The following is a 22,572-nucleotide window of genomic DNA, read 5'->3' on the forward strand; positions in this document are numbered from 1 at the left end:
ATTTGGCCCACTTACGATATAGTACATTTGTACGGAGTGTGATAGGTGGAGACCACCATACCAGGCCATACTGACGCCACATTTCTGTCAGTTGTGTAGCTGTGTAGTTATTGGGAGATAGTGCTGCAAAAAATGGTTCAAATGGCTCCGAGCACTATGGGACTTAATATATGAGGTCATCAGTCCCCTAGAACTTAGAACTACTTACACCTAACTAACCTAAGGACATCACACACATCCATGCATGAGGCAGGTTTCGAACCTGCGACCGTAGCAGCAGCGCGGTTCCGGACTGAAGCGCCTAGAACCGCTCGGCCACAACGGCCAACACAGTGTTGCAGCATAGCAGATGACGTCAGAAGTAGGCTTCAGAGGCGAGTAGTTGTAAACTACAGTCTACTTGTGGCGTTTAAAATTATGTTTTATTGAATTTTGAAGTTAATTTTTAATTTATGCTTAAATTGAGGTAAGCATTTCAAAATTTAATGTCCAATGTTCTTCGAGAGTATGTTTTCCAGTGCACCTTTCATGACGTTTAGAGCATTGACGAAGTAATTAAAAACTGATCCCCCACACGGTATCTGAGTGGAGTTACGTAGACAGATTACCAAGGGGAAATGTCGATATTTCCACATGCTCTAAACTTAAGGAAAATCTTCTTTACACTCTAAGTAATGTCTCATACCTAATTTCAGAGGGTGAACACAAGAAAACAAGGACTAAATGGACTGGAGAAATCAGAAACGGCGTATCAAAGGAACTGAGAATACTAAAAATTACGTTTCTGATCGAATAAAATCAAATTCAACAATGTGGCGTCCCTTGTGGAGAAGATCTGTTTTTTGCTCATGAACAAGAGTAAGAAATAGTCAACCATGTGAGTACAATGGCAAAATTATTCTATATTTTCCTGGCTGACTTGGGATAAATTGCCTGTGACTTTTTCGAAAACCAGACTTCAAACACAATTTCAGTAAAAGTACCGAAATGGATGGAGAAGAATGAGTTTTTAATTTTAAAAGGAGGAATCCCAAGATAAGCGTAAGAAAACTGTCAACAATGAGTATCAACAGAGTTGCATTATTAAGGAAAGCTGAAGTTCATTCTTTTTTATCCAACCTGAACACCACTTTCGAAAAATATGCTGTGTATGTATTTTGACACGTGTTAAGATAGGTAACTGTGTAACATTTTTGGAAGATCAGTTTTTTCCTATCCATATGTAACGGTTCGAGCATTGACGAAATCATTAAAAACTGATCCCCAAACTATGTCTGAGTGGAGTAATATCAACAGACTACCAAAGGGCAACGTCGACAGCACGTCGATATTTTCACATGTTCCTAACTTAAGGAAAATGTTCTTTACACTCTAAGTCTCATATCTAATTTCAGAGGGTGATCACAAGAACACAAGGACTAAGTGGACTAAGAATCCATAAACAGAGTATCAGAGGAGTTGGTATTGTCCTGTAAGGGCATCTACATTAAGAGGTACTCGGGGCTGTAGTGATAGATTATGAAAATGTTTCTGTAGCTCGGACGGTACTCAACATTCCTCAATTTTTCTGCTACAGTTGCACATCTAACACTCCTAGGTCACACAGGGTCCCAAGAATTTTTCCATGGAAATGAAAGACTCAAAAGCAAAACGAAAATTTCCTTAAGATATCGGTATCCCCACGGTCTCACCTTCACACCGCCTTCGGGAGCCTAAATGATGTTCAACAGTACATTTATTTTTCATACAGAGTCTGGAATAAAGTACGCATCTTGCCTTGGATGCATTGCTTATGATAATACCGTCCATTTCCGAAAAATATGAACGAGAGCGTAGAAATATGTCGAATACTTCGTCATCAGCGTTGCAATAGTGGTGGCGCACTCGTGAAAATAGAGACCAGCCTAGCAGAACACTTCATTTGCTACTAAATCCTGATACTGCTGAGGGAGTTGCGTAAAGAAATTGTAAGAAAGGTAAGCACATTGGCTTGGAAGCTACTTACCGAGATGTTTGATAGTTGAGTTAAACACAAGAAATTTTGACTGTCATTCATCGTTATTATCTTGTCAACATCCAACATTTACCTCAAGTAAATAGTTTTGTAATGAATTCAGAAGATTGCCTGTATACAACTGGATTTTTGGTAGAGTAATATTCCAATTTAAATGCAGTAGCACATGAATTTCATAAGAAAGGTCACTGTTCTTATGAACTACATTGTGAGAACAATATTCCCTTGTAGACGGAAGGGAGAATGTCATTACTTTTAATTAGCATCATCGATTAGGTTCGGTTACTCCGAGTTGTTCCAACGGACGACTTTCATATTTTATCCGCCTTGCCGTGTTCCGTTTGTTTATGTTATATAACCCAGACATCAGTAAATGTAAAAGACTATAAATGAATCAGCTGCAGAATTTTGCAGCATTGCTCGATTATTTAAGACCCATTATCAGGTTTGTTAATTGTACCACTTGAGTCTCTGTATATAATATAAGTCTCCTTCAATCTAATGGCTGTAAGAGGGTGAACGTCAAACAGTAGCCTTCACTTGCTGATCTGTCGTGGTGCGGTAGTCTCGCTAAGAGCTCAGAGTATACGGTCCACTGCGTAGGAAGCGAAGACGTAGTCTTCGGGACTAGCATCGAAACTAGATGGCGAAGGGAGTAGCAGAGGATATCGATCGGCCTCTGACTTGGGCAGAGAGCGGGCAGTCGATCCTCAAGCTGAACATCCGCCATCTGTGGTTATGTGGCGTGTGGCCTTTACCCGGTTGCTGGCTGTACGACGCGTACGCCATTATGGGCCTAATAGTAGGAGCCGTGAACGCGGTAGAGAGTGCGGTGTCGCTCTACTTCTACTGGGGAGACATGGAGGAGACCACGCTGCTGCTTACCAGTAGCGTCAGCAACGGCTGCGGCACCGTCAAGATGGCTGTCTTCATGCGAAACCAGCGGCAGTACTTCGCGATGGCCAGACGCGTAGAGATGATGATGTCTATGCAGAACGAGTACACCTCCGAGGACCCTGCCCTGGATGAAATTCAGCAGGTAGCCCACAAACGCGGCTACCGCCTCACCCTCTTCTGGACGCTGTTGATGTTCTCGCAGTACTTCGTGTGGTACCCGATGCCGTTCTACGCGCACCCGGGAGAGCGGCGCCTGCCGTTCGCCCAGCACGCCTGGGACAACAACACCAACCAGTACGCGCTATCGTACTTTCTGCAATGCGCAGCGTCGGCGCGCGGCACCCAGCTCAGTTGGAGCCTCGACCTGCTGTTCGTGTCCGTCATGCTTCTCGTGGCTGCGCAACTGGAGATACTCTCTCGGCGAATTACCAGCCTGAAAGAGGAGAGCCACGAAGGAAAGGCAGCAGCAGTCGGGGAGAAAGGCGTGAAAGGCATGGCGGCAAACATGTACGACATGTACGACAATTTGCGTCTTTGCATTGAAACTCATCAGAAGCTTCTCAGGTATGTTATATAAACTGGGTAACTTGTTTCACACACATTTGGGTAAGCACTGCTAAGCTTTTGTGAAGAATGAACGATTATTAGTGCATTGTATAGCACTGTTTTACCAATATTTGCTTCGAGTGTTAAAAACGACTGCATAAGAGAAACTGTTACGACAAATACATTGTTGTAATGTTCAGTCATAGCACATTGTCGTGGTGCAGCGACTCTTACGCAGAACTAGTGGTTGTCCATAACTAAAGTTCCAGTTTCGTAACGTTGTAGAAAGATAAAAAGTTACCAATAGATCTAATTACACTGAAATGAAAATGTGTACTCCGACCGGGACTCGAACCCGGTATCTCCTGTTTACATGGCAGACGCTCTATCCTTTTTTTTTCATTTTGTTTGTTACTGATCGTTGTGTCTGGTCGTAGCGGACGTCACATGACATCCGTTATAGATCGTTTGTTGATCCTTCCACTCAGTTTTTTTATTACAGAGGCCAACCAGCTCTCTGACTGAACACGCTGAGCTACCGCGCCGGCACCCATCTGAGCCACCGGGGGCACAGAGGCTTCTGCGACTCCAGGGACTTATCTCTGGCACACTTCCCGTGAGACCCAGACTCTCAGATTATTGTCCCGCATTATATTCATAGTGCCCTTGCCTATTATACTCATTATTCGCGGCTTTACTGCCGATACCCGTAAAAGTTCAGGCCCTGTTTGTGCATCCGCACAGAAGAAGAAGATGGTCAAATGGCCGGTGAGCCTTAACTGTATATATACATAAAGATGGTATCTGTTCTTTCGGACATGTCCATATATATACCGATAGATTATGCTGTAACCGTCTTATCAGAAATGTGGTCGGCTACGTATGACAGCTGAATCCCAATACGACGATGATTTAAGTTGCACATCGAACCATCCATATTGTTCAATGTGCTTGACTGCAGAACTTCTGTAGCCAACAGTTGTAGCACTGTGTTAGGTAATCCCTTTCACCACGAAAGAGTTGTAGGACATATGATCGGAAAAATATCATAAGAAGCAAAATGGCATCAGTTTCTAACTGTTGGGTTGGGTTGTTGGGCTGAGGAGACCAGACAGCGAGGTCATCGATCTCACCCGATTAGGGAAAGACGGGGAAGGAAGTCGGCCGTGCCCATTCAAAGAAACTATCCCGGCATTTGCCTGGAGCGATTTAGGGAAATTACGGAAAACCTAAATCAGGATGGCCGGGCGCGGGATTGAACCGTCGTCCTCCCGAGTGCGAGTCGAATGCGCCACCTCGCTTGATTTTCTAACTGTCCTGAAACCGGTGCAAAGCGGGTTCGATATGCCGTCCACCATTTTCTGCCAAAAGTTGAACTAGAGAAACAACGTGTTTGGTGATAAGTTCCTATGGGACAAAACTGCTGAGATCATCGATCCCTAGGCTTACATGGTACTTAATCTGAGCTGAGGCTGAAAGGATGACACGGCGTCTGGTCGGTACCATTGGGCCTTTCAAGGCCTGTTCGGACTGAAAGAGTTAATCTAACTTACGCTAAGGACAACACACACCACATACACCCATGCCCGAGAGAGGACTCGAAAATCCGATGGGGGGGAGGGGGGGGGGGAGGAGCCTTGCGATAAGTGGCACGGCAGCACAGACCGCGCGGCAAACAGCGTGTTCCACACACTTCAGTTTCAGCTACGTTCGCAGTTCGAACACTGAAGAAACAACTTTCAGATAACCCCACAGCTAGAAGTCACACCGATTAAGAGTAGGTGATATGGGTGGACAGGCTGTAGGAGAATGACGGCTGAAGATTCCAACATTTCCGAAATGCCTCTGCAGCCACTGCTTCATTGGCTGTGCAGTGTGCGGAGGAGCACCGTCTTGTATAAAAGTGATCCTACCCACTCATCCCTCCACCCATGAACCATGGACCTTGCCGTTGGTGGGGAGGCTTGCGTGTCTCAACGATATAGATAGCCGTACCGTAGGTGCAACCACAACGGAGGGGTATCTGTTGAGAGGCCAGACAAACGTGTGGTTCCTGAAGAGGGGCAGCAGCCTTTTCAGTAGTTGCAGGAGCAACAGTCTGGATGATTGACTGATCTGGCCTTGTAACACTAACCGAAACGGCCTAGCTGTTGTGGTACTGCGAACGGCTGAAAGCAAGGGGAAACTACAACCGTAATTTTTCCCGAGGGTATGCAGCTTTACTGTATGGTTAAAAGATGATGGCATCTTCTTGGGTAAAATATTCCGGAGGTAAAATAGTCCCCCATTCGGATCTCTGGGCGGGGACTACCCAAGAGGACGTCGTTATCAGGAGAAAGAAAACTGGCATTCTACGGATCGGAGCGTGGAATGTCAGACCCTTAATTGGGCAGGTAGGTTAGAAAATTTAAAAAGGGAAATGGATAGGTTAAAGTCAGATATAGTGGGAATTAGTGAAGTTCTGTGGCAGGAGGAACAAGACTTCTGGTCAGGTGAATACAGGGTTATAAATACAAAATCAAATAGGGGTAATGGAGGAGTAGGTATAATAATGTATAAAAAAATAGGAGTACGGGTAAGCTACTACAAACAGCATAGCGAACGCATTATTGTGGCAAAGATAGACACGAAACCCACGCATACTACAGTAGTACAAGTTCATATGCCAACTAGCTCTGCAGATGAAGAAATTGATGAAATGTATGATGAGATAAAAGAAATTATTCAGATAGTGAAGGGAGACGAAAATTTAATAGTCATGGGTGACTGGAATTCGATAGCAGGAAAAGGGAGAGAAGGAAACGTAGTAGGTGAATATGGATTGAGGGTAAGAAGTGAAAGAGGAAGGTGCCTGGTAGAGGTTTGCACAGAACATAACCTATTCATAGCTAACACTTGGTTCTAGATTCATAAAAGAAGGTTGTATACATGGAAGAATCCTGGAGGCACTAAAAGGTATCAGATAGATTATATAATGGTAAGACAGAGATTTAGGAACCAGGTTTTAAATTGTAGGACATTTCCAGGGGCAGATGGGGACTCTGACCACAATCTATTGGCTATGAACTGTAGGTTAACACTGAAGAAATTGCAAAATGGTGGGAATTTAAGGAGATGGGACCTGAATAAACTGACTAAACCAGAGGTTGTACAGAGTTTCAGGGACAGCATAAGGGAACAATTGACAGGAATGGGGGAAAGAAATACAGTAAAAGACGAATGGGTAGCTCTGAGGGATGAAGTAGTGAAGGCAGCAGAGGATCAAGTAGGTAAAAAGACGAGGGCTAGTAGAAATCCTTGGGTAACAGGAGAAATACTGAATTTAATTGATGAAAGGAGAAAATATAAAAATGAAGTAAATGAAGCAGGCAAAAAGGAATACAAACGTCTCAAAAATGATATCGACAGGAAGTGCAAAATGGCTAAGGAGGCATGGCTAGAGGACAAATGTTAGGATGTAGAGGTTTATCTCACTAGGGGTAAGATAGATACAGCCTACAGGAAAATTAAAGAGACCTTTGGTGAAAAGAGAACCACTTGTATGAATATCAAGAGCTCAGATGGAAACCCAGTTCTTAGCAAAGAGGGGAAAGCAGAAAGGTGGAAGGAGTATATAGAGGGTCTATACAAGGGCTATGTACTTGAGGACAATATTTTGGAAATGGAAGAGGATGTAGATGACGATGAAATGGGAGATAAGATACTGCGTGAAGAGTTTGACGGAGCACTGAATGACCTGAGTCGAAACAAGGCCCCGGGAGTAGACAACATTCCATTAGAACTACAGACGGCCTTGGGAGAGCCAGTCCTGACAAAATTCTACCATCTGGTGAGCAAGATGAACGAGACAGGCGAAATACCCTGAGGCTTCAAGAAGAATATAATAATTCCAATCCCAATGAAAGCAGGTGTTGACAGATGTGAAAATTACCGAACTATCAGTTTAATAAGTCACAGCTGCAAAATACTAACGCGAATTATTTACAGATGAATGGAAAAAGTGGTAGAAGCCGACCTCAGGGAAGATCAGTTTTGATTCCGTAGAAATGTTGGAACACGTGAGGCAATACTGACCTTACGACTTATCTTAGAAGAAAGATTAAGGAAAGGCAAACCTACGTTTCTAGCATTTGTAGACTTAGAGAAAGCTTTTGACAATGTTGACTGGAATACTCTCTTTCAAATTCTGAAGGTGGCAGGGGTAAAATACAGGGAGCGAAAGGCTATTTACAATTTGTACAGAAACCAGATGGCAATTATAAGAGTCGAGGGACATGAAAGGGAAGCACTTGTTGGGAAGGGAGTAAGACAGGTTTGTAGCCTCTCCCCGATGTTATTCAATCTGTATATTGAGCAAGCAGTAAAGGAAACAAAAGAAAAATTCGGAGTAGGTATTAAAATCCATGGAGAAGAAATAAAAACTTTGAGGTTCACCGATGACATTGTAATTCTGTCAGAGACAGCAAAGGACTTGGAAGAGCAGTTGAATGGAATGGTTAGGGTCTTGAAAGGAGGATATAAGATGAACATCAACAAAAGCAAAACGAGAATAATGGAATGTAGTCGAATTAAGTCGGGTGATGCTGAGGGAATTAGATTAGGAAATGAGACACTTAAAGTAGTAAAGGAGTTTTGCTATTTGGGGAGCAAAATAACTGATGATGGTCGAAGTAAAGAGGATATAAAATGTAGACTGGCAATGGCAAGGAAAGCGTTTCTGAAGAAGAGAAATTTGTTAACATCGAGTATAGATTTAAGTGTCAGGAAGTCATTTCTGAAAGTATTTGTATGGAGTGTAGCCATGTATGGAAGTGAAACATGGACGATAAATAGTTTGGACAAGAAGAGAATAGAAGCTTTCGAAATGTGGTGCTGCAGAAGAATGCTGAAGATTAGATGGGTAGATCACATAACTAATGAGGAAGTATTGAATAGGATTGGGGAGAAGAGAATTTTGTGGCACAACTTGACCAGAAGAAGGGATCGATTGGTAGGACATGTTCTGAGGCATCAAGGGATCACCAATTTAGTACTGGAGGGCAGCGTGGAGGGTAAAAATCATAGAGGGAGACCAAGAGATGAATACACTAAGCAGATTCAGAAGGACGTAGGTTGCAGTAGGTACTGGGAGATGAAGGAGCTTGCACAGGATAGATTAGCATGGAGAGGTGCATCAAACCTGTCTCAGGTCTGTAGACCACAACAACAACAACGACAACACCCACTTATCCACGCTGTTGGAGGGTTGGAATGGCGTTGGTGCGCAAAAGACCAGTGACCAGTGAAAGAATACGACCCTACAATATAGGATGCCGTCAGCAGCACCACACAGTCACTTTCGCAGAGTGAAGTGGTACTACCGGCTGATGTGCGTGCTTATGTCCGTTGCTCAAATTCTGCAATTCCGCTTATTAATATGTCCTTGGGGGTGGAATTCGTCTTCGTTTGCCCACAGATTCTTCCACGCCCATACATTGTTCACTTCGAAGCAAGCAAAATATTCGACAACGAACGTTTAACCTGCTGGCAGGTCAGCCGTAAGCAACTTCTGAACGTGGGTGATTTTGTATGGAGGGGATTCCAGGATGCTTTCTAGGGTTTTGTGCACTGTGTTTGTAGGCATGTTCAGTGTTGGGGTAATTCCGCATGCACTGCATGTTTGCACAACACTGCTCGACACCTGCTGCAGTGCTGTGGCCACATCGTCGGATTAACTGCTTTCCTTCCTCTGTCACAGTGCCCTTTAAAGGAAACTGTCTTTTCGAATTTTGTAATTATTTTCTCCAAACCCTTAGAAAAAATCGGTGAAATGCCTTTTTTTTCATACGTTTGAGCGTGCGGAACTTCTGCGGTGCTAGTGGCGCACAGTCATCGTTCTTATTGGATGAGCTTTACCAGTAGCGCGTGATCCATCAAGGAGACAGTGATGTCGGGCATCCGGAGGAACAGCCACATGTCACGTATCTGTTGGTGTTCATATTCTGATCTTCAGACCTCCAACTATTAGTCAAATTTATTTAATATTTGTTTCGTTCCGTGACGTTTTTTCCTCCGTTGATAATATACTGTTCAAATTGATGTCATTTTGAGCTGTGGTTCCCTTTCTACAGCAGTTTGGAACTAGAATTTTAGTTATGAAAACATTGTATATTAAGAGAAATGGATGATATAAACTTAGCTGAACTTACGAATTCACTAGATTCTTTTCCCAAAACTACTTGTCCGCAGTTTCCGTTAACTGTTTAGAGACAGTGTCCATGAGTCTAATATTTGATTCAGTAACCTTGACTGATACATCTAAAAGTCTTTTGATGTTTGAAAGGTGTGACAAGTAATTCGGAAGTAAACATAATTCCAGTGTCCATATAAGCAGCGTATTTAGGCTCTTTGAAAATCTGAAGATATCACGAATAAAACACAAGGGGCGGAAGGTTATCTTCAATCTGTACAGACAATAAGCCGCAGAGCTAAGAGTGGAAGAGTGTAACTGAGGGGCACTGGCTGAGAAAGGAGTTATTCAATGTCTGTACGCAGCGAACAAAGAGAAATTGGGAAAACAAATCCAAATTTAGAGAGAAGCACTAAAAACGTCAGTGTAAGTCGATGACATTACAATTCTGTCAGAGACAGGATTTCATTTAGAAGTTTAGAGTTTAGTTTAACGGTAATAATGGATTGATAAGAGGTTGTAGGACTAATAAACCAAAAAAGAAAAAAAAAAGAAAGGAAGAGAGAGCTATGGAGTGTTTTGCTACATGGGCAGAAGTAGCTAACAACCTCACCATCAAAGCGGATGTCAAATGTGGGTTGTTAACAATAAAATATAAAGATATTACGAAAAAGAGAAATACGCTAATGTCGAATATGAAACTTGTATTACCACGTCGTTTCTGAAAAATGTAACATATATGAAGAACTGTGCAGCAATAAGAATTTGAAATGTGATTCTACAGGAGAATGCTGAATATTAGTTGGGTAGATCAGGCAAATACTTAGAAGTTACTGAATCCAACTGAGGAGAAAAGAAAATTATGGTACAACTTATAATCGGGATAATGCCTTAGGAACTGCAGTACTAACGCAAGTAGTACCATTAGACTCTGATTTAATAGAACTGTACCTCATTTTCAGTAAACTAATGACCTTGCCTATTACAAATCACTTCAAATAAACTGGACGTATTCCCCAAAACAGCCGATCGTCTTGTCTCCACAGGCCCGAATGTATCTCGCGCACGACTCCAGACACTGCCGATCGTCTTGTCTCCACAGGCGTGAATGTATCTCGCACACGACTTCAGACACCAAGTGTCTTTCAAGCAAATCAGACTAAGAACAGCCGACCAGTTGCAAAGGATAAAGTATTCTTTACCTAGGTTTCAATAGATATAGATCTATCTTCTTCAGAAGACGCAGTATTATAACAACATGAAGTGATATGTCCTTATCGTTTAGGCTGTTCTTAGTCTGATTTACGTGGAACCATTGCTGTAGCGCAGCTATGTTTAAAGTACTGTCTTTCAAGCGTTGCCCAAGCATGGCATCGCTAACCGCTAGAGTGAGTGGACGCCAGAAAGGGTAACACACGCAACTGCAATATGGTCTCAAAGAGGCACAGACCAAAGATCCTAGACAGAAAATCGATAGATACTTGTTGCAGAACATCTTTTAGAAATGATAGCAATGAATAGTTTGCAAGTTACTGAAATCAAGACTATCAAGGAATTCTAAGCTCCATTTAACAAGGTACTTTCATCACCCTATGCATCTCGAAAGAAATATGTTGTAGTCTGGTCTGCAGCGGACTAGTAGAGTGCATTAGAAGCTGACCTCACTCCCCAAGAACGAGATCGGCAGTTGGTGGAAGTCAGCTGGTTGGTGACCCACCAGCTGAAAGCCGTCAGTTCGACTCTCAGTGGTATCTGGGCTTAAATGCAGCATGCAGTCTGGTACGTTAGTGAAGGCAGCACACAACAGCAGCAGCTAGATGACCCGTTTCAGGATAATGACTGCCATAGAATTCCTTATGTAGCTGGCTGCATTTAATGATCATTTAAGTAAGTGCTCGGCACTTATTTAGGTTTGACACATAAGTGTCTTGACAGACTAGCATCCCTTGTCACATAGAACATGGTCAAGCTTGATGACAAACTAGGCCACGTGGTAACTACGGTCAGTGTTATCCATCTAGGCTTGGTGCTTCTGGTCTGTCAGTGGAGCTCAGCCACGCTAGTAGCGCTCAAACAGAGATGTGTGGTAGCGTTGCATATGGCATGGTCTCGGTGGAAATAATTGCTGTATCAGGTCTGGGCGTTCTTGCCAAAAAATGCATCGATATCCTTTCTCTTTCCTGCTTCCCTGACACTTGTTATGTCAAGTATTTTTGAATTCTCCTTTCATTTGAAGCCGTGGCACAGCAACTGGTTCAACACAGATTACCAAATACTCACTATAATTTGGCTGATGAGTGTAAACAACAGTGAGAACTTTATATAATGTTTGCCCAAACAAAAAGGAGACTTCAGTTACATGTAAATAAACTTACATAAGAATACTGCAATTACACTTCATGTGAAAAAGTATACCTACATAATTGTCATTGATATTGATACATTGGTCGCAGAGCACAGGAAGCGAGTGGATGACTTCAACTTCTGGGTTGGTGACGTACCTGTTTCCCATACCATCTTGCACGTCTTTGTCACAGGTGAACCTCTGACCTTTTAGAGACCATTTCAAGGGGCTGAATATGTGCGAGTCACATAGGGAGATATCGGAGATGTGAGAAGGATGCGCCGGGAAACCCCTATCGAAATTTTTGAAGGAGCTCGATGGTTTTCTTGCTACCAGAATTTTATGTGCCATGTAAGATACTGCTCTCTGTACACTCCTTAATTTTGTGATAAAGTTGTGATACACGCGTCCCTTCAGCACAAAGAAATTGAATGTTTATTTTTTGTGCTGATTGAGAGGAATCCAGCATACAACTAAGTGCAGAAGCTACTCTACAGAAATGAGGAAACTACTTATGCAACTAGGAATACCACCATACCATACCTCAGAAGAAGATTATGAACAACACTTACAGCGAAGGTCTCTTTTTCAGTTTGGTGTGTATCTTTCAGTTGAGTATATATTTTTATCGGTACGCACCATCCATATCTTAATGTCGTATCACATTCATAGCTAAATATAGTGTCATATATTATTTTCATAACAAATTATTTGCGACACACATTAATTGACAGTAATAATTAACAACAAAACACATTTTAATCTTTCTAACAAGTTATATTTTTACAGGGTCTTAAGCGCAAAACGTTGACAATTTTATCGTAATGTAAACTGATCATAATTCTAACAGAAAACCATTAACTGTCATTGTAAGTACAAAAGTAATTAATTTTGGTAACAATTACAGAATTATCTATAGCTGCAATGAAGCGAAATTTTTATATTGTTGAATTTGAAAATTCTGCACTGTGCAATCAATTTGTGTTTCAAAATGAATGTACTGTTAACTTAGCACATGCGTACTGGCACTAAAGCTACTTTCTTCTTGTTTCAGCTTTATCAGATACTTGGATGACACTATGAGTTCCGTTGTAATGATTCAATTCTGCGTTAGCGTCCTCCTCGTGTGTGTGGCATTATTTCAAGCAACATATGTAAGATTTTTTTCAATTTTTAAATGCTACAAACGAAATGTTATATTATTATCAGTGTGTAAAATGTTTTAACAACAGCGAACAATACGTGGATATGGTCAGTAGCAAGTGGATATGGTGAGCAGTCTGTGGTCAGAGTTACATGGTGGCATGTACTTAAAAATGACGAAATCATCTATTCAGTTTATTTTTCAAAGTGAATTTCAATCGCTATATTATAGGCATACCGCAGATATTCTGTGGAGAGGACAGAATAAAATCTTAAGTCTTTACAAATGAATGAAAAACGTTACAGATGAAAAAAAAGTGAGCTGAGTGTCAGAATGCACAATACTGTGTATTTTACTACACAGATTACGGTTAGTGAACAAAAGTCAGTTTGTTGAGCTTGCAATAAATCCTCATAGAGTCCATTAATAGTCGATTCACAGGTATTAACAGTTGTTCCGGCATGATGCAGGGAAGTACGGTTTAATCATCCCACCTCATAGGCACCACACTGCACTTGTTAATTACACATTATGAAACAAAGATACAAAAGGGCATTGTAGTTAATAAAATAATTCATAGTTATTACCAATGTGTTCAAATTTCATTTACTATCTCACAACAGATTTCGGGAATTAAATTCCCAGCTTCACACGAGAAGCCACATATGTACAGGAACATATTACGTTATAGATATTGGCTCACTGGTTAATTGTATGAGGGTATATACGTGCACATGCTTCTCATCTCCATTTCAGGTTGTTTATAAAGTTTTAATTACCATTTCAAAAAATCACTGTTGCGTGAGGGAAGCGATAAGGTCCTCGAGCTTCAGGTGGCACTCCTGTTCTTGGAAATCAGTGGAAGTCAAATGCACATACCAATAAAAATTCGCTTTGAAACACTCACTTAAGGGATAACAATTTGGTTGTGTTGGAACAATAACCTTGTTTCCATAATTTATCGTCATGGCCGGGCAATACATCAGCTACGATCCAGTTTCCTACTATTATGACGGTTGGTATGTTTGACAACTTTTAGGCATTTATGAAAATTGGCCTCACAGACCGAACGCTGTCAGTTGTGTTCAACTGTACTGAGTGTATACGAGATATAAAAGAACAGAGCACTAGCCTTATCGGTCTTGGGAACGATCAGAGTAACGTAAGTGACTCTAACGTAGACGGACATAGTGCGCATTACCATCTAGGAATGAATCGAGACCACCATTAAATATAACAGAAGACCAATAGCCCATAGCACTCGGAATTAAGCAATCAAGGCAGGTAGTGCGACTTACAGCATGTGAAATAGAAAGGGAAGTCAAAACCTGGAGAAAATTTGTGAAGCCTGTAAGCAATCTTAACGTAATTCATGAAAATAAAAAAATTAAAATAATCTTTTATTGCCTGGACCGTAATTTACATTAGAAAATTAAAACATGACGACTAGTTTCGGTTGTGTATAGCAAGAATCTTAAATGCGTAAGCTTCCGCGGCCAGTCAGTCGACATAAAAGTTTTCGGGGTATGGTACCGCTTCATATTGTATATTTTCTCTAGTAGTAGTTTTATGCAGTATGACTCGGTACTATACCAACAAAACTTTTATGTCGAACAACAATCTTGATCGCTGAAACTGAAGACGCAGTTGTATATGCAAGACAATGCTGAAGTTAAACCATTAAGGGCGAACCAAGTCGCAACACTAATCTTGCGAGACAGATAAAGAATGAGTTCACAGTGGTGGGGGGAGGGAGGTGCAGCTAGCTGCATAAGTAAAACTGCATAAGCCATCCAGTATATGTAAAACAGGTGATAGATTGCGAAGGCATAATGCAACGGCAACAAGAACTGTAAACTGCACCACACCATGGTTGAAAAGAGAGTAATCCATCACAACGTATAAAATAACCATCGTTACATTATATTCTCAACTAGTAATTTTACTTTCGTCAACAACGAGTACATGTAAGTAACAATGGCTATGTTATATGTTATGATGGACTACTCTCTTGCCACCTAGAGTGTGGCATTTTTCAGTTCTTGTTGCCGTTGGGTAAACGTTTCTCGGTGAGTCACCTGTTTTACATAAGGACAAGTGATGGAATTTTACTTATGCAACTTTACCCCCTTTTTTACCTCCGTCTCGCAAGATTTTGAGTTACGAACTGGTTCACCCTTAATATCTTAATATCATATTATCTTAATCTGGTTGTTTTTTAATAAGAATGCATGTTTTTTTGCATTGCGCTCACTACTGATAGCGTTCAGTGAATATGTAGCTGCAATTTCGATATGAAAATGGTTGTTATATACAACAGTGACTAGTCATCATATTTTAACTGTGTAATGTAAACCCCGGTCTGCGTGTTACAATTTTTTAGAGCTTTTTAAAATTTTAATGAGCTCGAAGAAAAGACTCTGTCAGATCACTCGCTATTGCGTTGCCCTGACTAGCAAAGCCATCCACATCTGCAACTACACCTACTCTGTATAGACTGTTAAACAATTCACAATGCTTAGAACATGGTTGATAGAAACTCTTTCACACGGTTTATCGACCATTCCATTGCTGAATAGCACACGGGAAAAATGAACACCTAAGTCGTTCTGTGTGAGCACTGATTTATCTGACTTTTTTTCCCCTCAACAGTCTTCTGACAGGCCTGATGCAGTCCGCAACGTACTCCTCTCCTACGTCAATTTTTTTATTTCACAGTAGTACTGTTCGTTCTAAATTATTTCCAGATGTGTTCTAATCTCAGTCTTCCTCTACAGTTTTTACCATCTATACTTCCCTATAGTAGCGCGGACGTTATTCGCTGCTGCCTCACGAGGGTCTGGACAGGTTGGTAATTACTGTTTTATATATAGTAAAATTTACTCATTTGATACGTACCTTATACCAGAAACTATAACGAATAAAAATTTGTAAAAATTGTGGCTTGTAGTTTACACGCTTCTACTAGTTTTAACAGAAGAATTTCCAAAATATTAGTTAGTTTTAAGATAGCAATTGTTTTTGTAAAAAGCAGACAACAAAATAAAAAACTATGTTTTTCTGTGTACGTGAGGCTACCTCTTAGAGATTACAAAATAGGAAAACCGCTGTGTTTAAATACGCAAAATACTCACATTGGTGTATCCTGTAACTTTGGAGAAATTCTGACGAGCAGAAGCTGAGGAAAGTACATTTTACTCCTAAAAAATACAACTTCCGGGAAACAGCGATTAAAGTTGTCAATTCATTCCAACTCCATAAGATGGGTTGTCCGCATTCTGTTCCATCTCATCTTGGAATGTCCATTTTCCTACTCGCCAGTGCAGTTTTACCCTTGTTTCGGGGTGTCCGAAAGCTCTCCTAATAATAATTGACAACTCCCTCTTTATCGAAAATTAACATTTGTTACCTATGAAACGTCCAACAGTTCGTAGCAGCCTTTTCAGTACTTCTCACCTTGCAATATTTCATTCTTTGAACGTTGTCACTGAAACAAGGACACCAAAATGCAGTGTAGTAATTGACACAGATACTTTATTCGGAATTCTGGCCCAGATTACGCTGGTGATGGACTCTTTAGGATTCTGGATGTGGCCATGAAGATATTTCTTCCATAGTCTTCCAACTGATAGATCTCTGAAACTTTTCTTAAAGACCTCCACTACAACAATAGGTGTGGCTGGTGTGTGAGTAAATTTCCCACTATTTTGCTGTGCCCTATTGTATTTGCACCATGAATCACTTCATGTAGGGCATCGGCCACGAATGTTTTTATTGTCAGTGAAACAAAACTGCCCGTACAGCTTTTCTCATGTCTTCTACGCTACTAACATCTCGCTTGATGTCTATGCCATTTAATTTTGGTTTTATCGATCATAGATTTTGTGAGTCTATTCTTATCATCTAGTCCTGTGCCATTTTCCTATTTCTTTCCCTTGTATTCAGTTTTCACTAATTATAGAGTCATACGCATTTGCTTTTGCACAGGACATGTCCACTCCAGTTTATTTATAGTTACATTTTCTCATTACGACTTCTCCTGTTCAAGTGCTCTGAAGGTTTTGAAATCCCATGTCCAAAATAAATGACGAATCTTACCTTCTTCAGCTGTTCAGATTCTTGGAATATGTTCGTGCCTCCACTGTGTTTCGTTTAAATGAATGAACAAACCCCTGGAAAGGCGAAATTCCACAGATTAAGATAAATGAAAAAAAATCGAAAATATCTAGGTTTCAGCTGGTACAGAGCCCCTTAAGCACGTTCGCTACTATCCCGTCTCTCTTCTTGTTAGTGTTTTCCATAATCTTCTTTCTTCACCGATGCTGCAGAGAACATTCTCACGCCTTACCTTTAGGTAGGTACGAGTCAATAAGATGTACATGCATTCGCAGGGAAATGTTGGTGACGGGAACTGTGTCGAAAGACCTAGCTACAACGAAAAACGACTTCCGTTTAATGATATCTACGCCAGTTCTAATATACGTGTATTAGATGTTGGGGTGAATGAAGTAGGTGAGTGATTTCTGCTGCAGTCAAGTGGAGCCGCACGTTGTGAAGACAGCTAAATGTTATCAAAGTTCTTTATTGATTGCGTAAACAGATGTGTTGTAGGGTACCTGCAGGAAGCAGTCAGTGTGTGACAGTCGTTGAACCTTAGAGCCTGTAAAACCAGTGTGGAAGCGCGACAGCAAGCGCTTGTTTAGGAGGCAGCTGGCGGAGTGTTACCGTGACTGACGCATTCAATGCAGCAGCTGTTGCTTATTCAGGATGGTGTCACTGCAATCCAGTGTCGCATGACCAGAGTGAGGCAGATTGGTGGTGACGCAGTCATCGTGGTATGGATTTGGGTGGCCTTCAGTTCGTATCTCGGACCATGAGGTACTGACATGATCCCCAGCGGTTGTTGTTGTGGAGATGGTGGCGTAGTGAAGGCGACCCGATGACTACAGCACAGCCAGCAGTCGTTGTTTCGCAGCCCAGCTGGAATGATGATAGCTTTATCAGGAATAGATCGTCAACCCAAATGCAGAGATCATCACAGAGTGGGCATCAGCGCTTAGGCTTGCAGTGATGATGACTTGCTCGGTTAGCCCGGGAATGTATACATTGCCATATCGAATTTTTATAACTACAGAAGAAAAGTACTTCTGTATAGTGTAGTGTTGTCGACTTCCTGAGGGTTTACCTATCGAATACGCAGCTGGTACCTGGAATTGCAACGCTGCCTGGCTTTGTCTCACGCCTTGGATACAGTACTGATTTTCTGTTTTGGCTTGTGTCGTTGCATATCGTATTCAGCCACTTCGTCCTCTTTTTCACGGTAATGGAAAACGAACTGCCTTTCTCTGAACTCTTTCAGTATCTTCCATCAGTTCTATGTGGTAAGGATCCAATGAAACAATAGTATTCGGGAAGAGGGCAGCCTTTTCTGGATATTAATTATATGTCCAAAGTTTTATGTCAACAAAACGCCTTCCACACAATATGGTAAAAATTTAAAGTTGCTCACAATTTTATTCCTTTGTGATATAGTTAAACCGACAACCTTCAAATTTTGGTGATTTATTCTGTAACCTAAAAGAAAAAGTTTTCATTTTAGTGCTCATTGATGTCTTGTCTAAACTATTCTGAAATTAGTTTTTATTATCTAATAACTTTACTAGACGTTGTACAACAGCATCTACAAACAATCTAAGAGGGTGCTCAGTGGTTTCCTAAAACGGTTGTATACATTAGGAACAGGAGAGGATCTGTGATAACACTTCCTTGGGGAACGACAGATGGAACTCGCAGTCGATGGCTTCACATACTCAGTCTCATAACAACCATGAACTTTAGCGTACTTCCGTTTCGAATTCACATCTTCAATCCCAACTGTCCTCGTCTTCCTGTTTCGCTTAAAACACAGATTGTATTTAAACCTAACTAGGTAGAGTATGTAAATTAATTGGCAATATGTTATTACATTGATCAAATGCTGGCAGTGGGAATACCTTGAAACTAATTTACATAACAAAATACGCTCATAAACTGCTCATATCTGTGTGAACGAAGAAGAGGAGCAAGTAAGGAAAAGAATTTTAACCAAAGCAAAGAACAATAATTTAGCGAGCCTTGACTAATCAAAAAAATGGTTCCAATAGCTCTGAGAACTATGCGACTTAACTTCTGAGGCCATCAGTCGCCTAGAACTTAGAACTTATATCCCGAAGTATATTTTCTTAACGTTCCTGCGACACCTCCCGGATGACCGGTAACACACTGTGAAGCATAGCGAATTGAAAGCGTAGTGTTCGAGATAAACCGTCCATAGGCTCTGTACCCTCACTGTTTTGTTACATAACGTATTCTATAACATTCGAGAAATCTGATAATATTCCCCATTTGATTATGCCAGAGGTACTATAGGCAAATTCTAATACAACCTCTTTCTGTGAGGCTGACTCGCTTTTCGGAAAAATTCAAATGGTTCAAATGGCTCTAAGCACTATGGGACTTAACATCTGAGATCATCAGTCCCCGAGAACATAGAACTACTTAAACCTAACCAACCTAAGGACATCACACACATCCATGCCCGAGGCAGGATTCGAACCTGCGATCGTAGCGGTCTCGCGGTTCCAGACTGAAGCGCCTAGAACCGGCCGGCTCGACTAATCAGAATGGATATTTACCCACTAATAGAAATTTCCGTTCCACATGGACGAGTGATATGTGTATGAGGCTAACATGAGTAAGGTGATGCAATTAAACTAAAACGAAGACAGTCTCCGTGCAAATCCCAGTGCGTGAGTGCTGAAAAACAAGTGCGGTGCTCATTACAACTTTCTTGATATATTGGGTTAAATACCGAGGAGAGTTATTTTATCTCTCTGGAATAATTCTACACCTCTTTACTATCCTACTGTGCTTTAGGGCTGTTACTGCACCACACAGTCACTAGATTATAATTTACTCAGTTCACAGATAAACTAGCTTCTCACAGATGATTTGTGAAATTCAGTTATATATGGGACAAACTCGTGGTATGACTATTCAGCAACAACGAGCAGTATGTCCATTCAACGAGAAACCTATTTGCTAGAGGCAACACGTGACTCTGCCTCTGCATAGCAAGTGATGGCTCTCTAGCTCACTGAGTTGGCCACTTCGACTCCTCAATGTGATAGCGTCAGTTATCTTGAGGTATGTGGTTCTTGATGATTCATATAAATTCTGTACCAAATGTCTTGCTGAGATACACAAAGCTTCATAAAACTGACGCAAACAGGCCGTCTGTCCCCAAGTTTTAAAATTAAAACAATTTTATACACTCTAAGAAAAAAAAGGCAACTCTACTCCAGTCACTGGGATTCCAGGCCGAAGACGTCTTCAGAGCGAGCCGTCCTGGGCTTATATTTCAGCAAGATAAGGCCTATTCGCACCCGGTGAGAGCTTATACTGCTTGTTTTCATGCCTGCCAAACCCTGTCTTGGTCATCAAGATCAACGGATCTCTCCTTAGTTGAGAAGCTTTGGAGCACTGTGGGCAGGGCCCTGCAAACCGTTCAATCCACTTGTGATTCTGACGATCTAACGTGCTAGTTCAACAGAATTTGGCACGATATCCGTCATAAGGACATCCAACAACTTTATCAATCAATGCGAAGCCTTTTAACTGCTTCCATAAGGGCCAGAAGTGGACCAAAGTGTTACTGACTTGCTCAATTTGTTAAGCTCTTTCTCTTGAACAAATCATCAAAGTTTTCTGAAATTACAATAATTTGTTTGTCTGTACATGTACTTCACATTTACCAAATGCCGCCTCAATCGGATAATTCCTTCCTTACGTTTCTTTCTTGTTTTGTTTCAGAGTGTATATCAGTTCTTTTTGATTCCTTTCTGTCATGTCCAACAGAGCTGTAAATAGTATTGATTAGAATCTATGGATGAACCACGAACTTGGATGAATCTTTAAAATATATGTAGAACGGATAGATTAAAAAGAAGATAAGAATGCTTATACCCGATAAGTTGTCTCTATGAAGCAATCATCCAAGTTTTATGAAATCACAATAACTTGACTGTCTGTACATGTACTACACATCTACAGATTTTCGCCTCATTCGGATAATTCCTTCGTGGTGTCTCGTTTTAGTTTTGCTTCAGAGTGTATATCCAGTTCATTATGGTTCCCTTCTTTGAGGCCCAATAGAGCTGTAAATACTCGTAGTATTGATTAGAGTCTGCAGACGTGCCATGAACTTAAATGAATTTTTAAAAGATATGTAAAGTGGGTAGATTAAAAATGAGACAGAATGCTTATAACTAACAAGCTGCCTTTATAAGGTTAGAAGAAATACAGAAAGGCCATAACTGTCTGCAAATAGGAGCAATATATAGGACTCTTTTTGTGGACATCATGCCATCCATGGCGACAGCGAATAGAATAAAATAACAATTAAATTGTGTGAATCCTTTCCCTTACCAATCCCTGTGGGACAGAACCTCATCTACTGTGTACATATAAAAAACCCATGACGATAGGAAACTCAAAAACTATGGGTAGATGATGGAGCTGTCATCGTTATTGTGTTTCGACGATGTTTCTGTATGAGAAAATTTCTGCATCACTGTCTCACTGTGAGAGATGAATTGTCCCTACATCACTCAGCAGAATGACATTGTAGAAGAGGAAACGGATATCAGCACGAGGCTAGGTACCACTGAGCAACAATGCTTATTCAGGGAACAGGAACAGTCATTCATATGCTGATGAAGCAGAACATACCAGCCAATACCTCCGAAAATCTAAGTTGTGAAACTTTACAGTTCCTGCAGCGTTTCGGGGGGAGCTGACTAAACAAGTAAAGCACAACAAAAGAAGTCATCGCTATCCAGCTGTAGTACCTGCTGTTCCGCCTACCGGCTATTATTAATACCCCCCCCCCCCACCCCCTTATCAAATCAGTACCTCACTCTCAGATGTTCGTCACATCCAGCAGATCAAGTTGTGTACTGTACACCTTGTGACAACTTTAGAACAGCTGCTGACTGCAAGATGGAGATCTCTTGCAGCACAAAATGTTGCAGCGATATACCCTCCACATTTTTATGCTACTTCATTCATGGTAGTAAGAAGTGTATTCATAAAGTTAGGCAACTGATCGGCTTTATTCACACTTTTTCCTTTGCTGTGCCACCAGTAGGTGCAGACTCCTGCCTGAGCTGAGGTCTGAATGCACTAAGATTGGCGCCATCACTACATAGGGCCATCTGCAGGGTGACTACTAGTTGTCGACTTGTGGTGGGCCGTAAGGTCGAACCTGGGCCAGCTCAATGCCCAAATACCCTGATGCAGATACCATCCTTGGTCAGGCTGGGCATCATGGCTTAAACACCATCTTTCAAGTTGTTACTGCAGCCTCAGAGCAGTCAAGAAACAAGTTTTTCCACAGTCATCCCATGCCGATTGTACTG

At 41.3% G+C, this 22,572-nt stretch overlaps 1 protein-coding gene across 1 annotated transcript in view; it reads left to right on the forward strand.

Annotated features, from left to right (window-relative positions):
• The first annotated feature begins 2,554 nt into the window (after window positions 1–2,554).
• LOC126418974 (odorant receptor Or2-like) overlaps window positions 2,555–22,572 on the forward strand; it is a 49,477-nt gene continuing 29,459 nt past the window's right edge. Inside the window, exons 1-2 of the mRNA XM_050086020.1 lie at window positions 2,555–3,475; window positions 13,025–13,124. Of these exons, the coding sequence (XP_049941977.1) occupies window positions 2,658–3,475; window positions 13,025–13,124 (918 nt within the window). The 5' untranslated portion in view covers window positions 2,555–2,657. The remainder of the gene's footprint in view (window positions 3,476–13,024; window positions 13,125–22,572) is intronic.

Source organism: Schistocerca serialis, chromosome 9, assembly GCF_023864345.2.
Source record: "Schistocerca serialis cubense isolate TAMUIC-IGC-003099 chromosome 9, iqSchSeri2.2, whole genome shotgun sequence".
NCBI lineage: Eukaryota > Metazoa > Arthropoda > Insecta > Orthoptera > Acrididae > Schistocerca > Schistocerca serialis.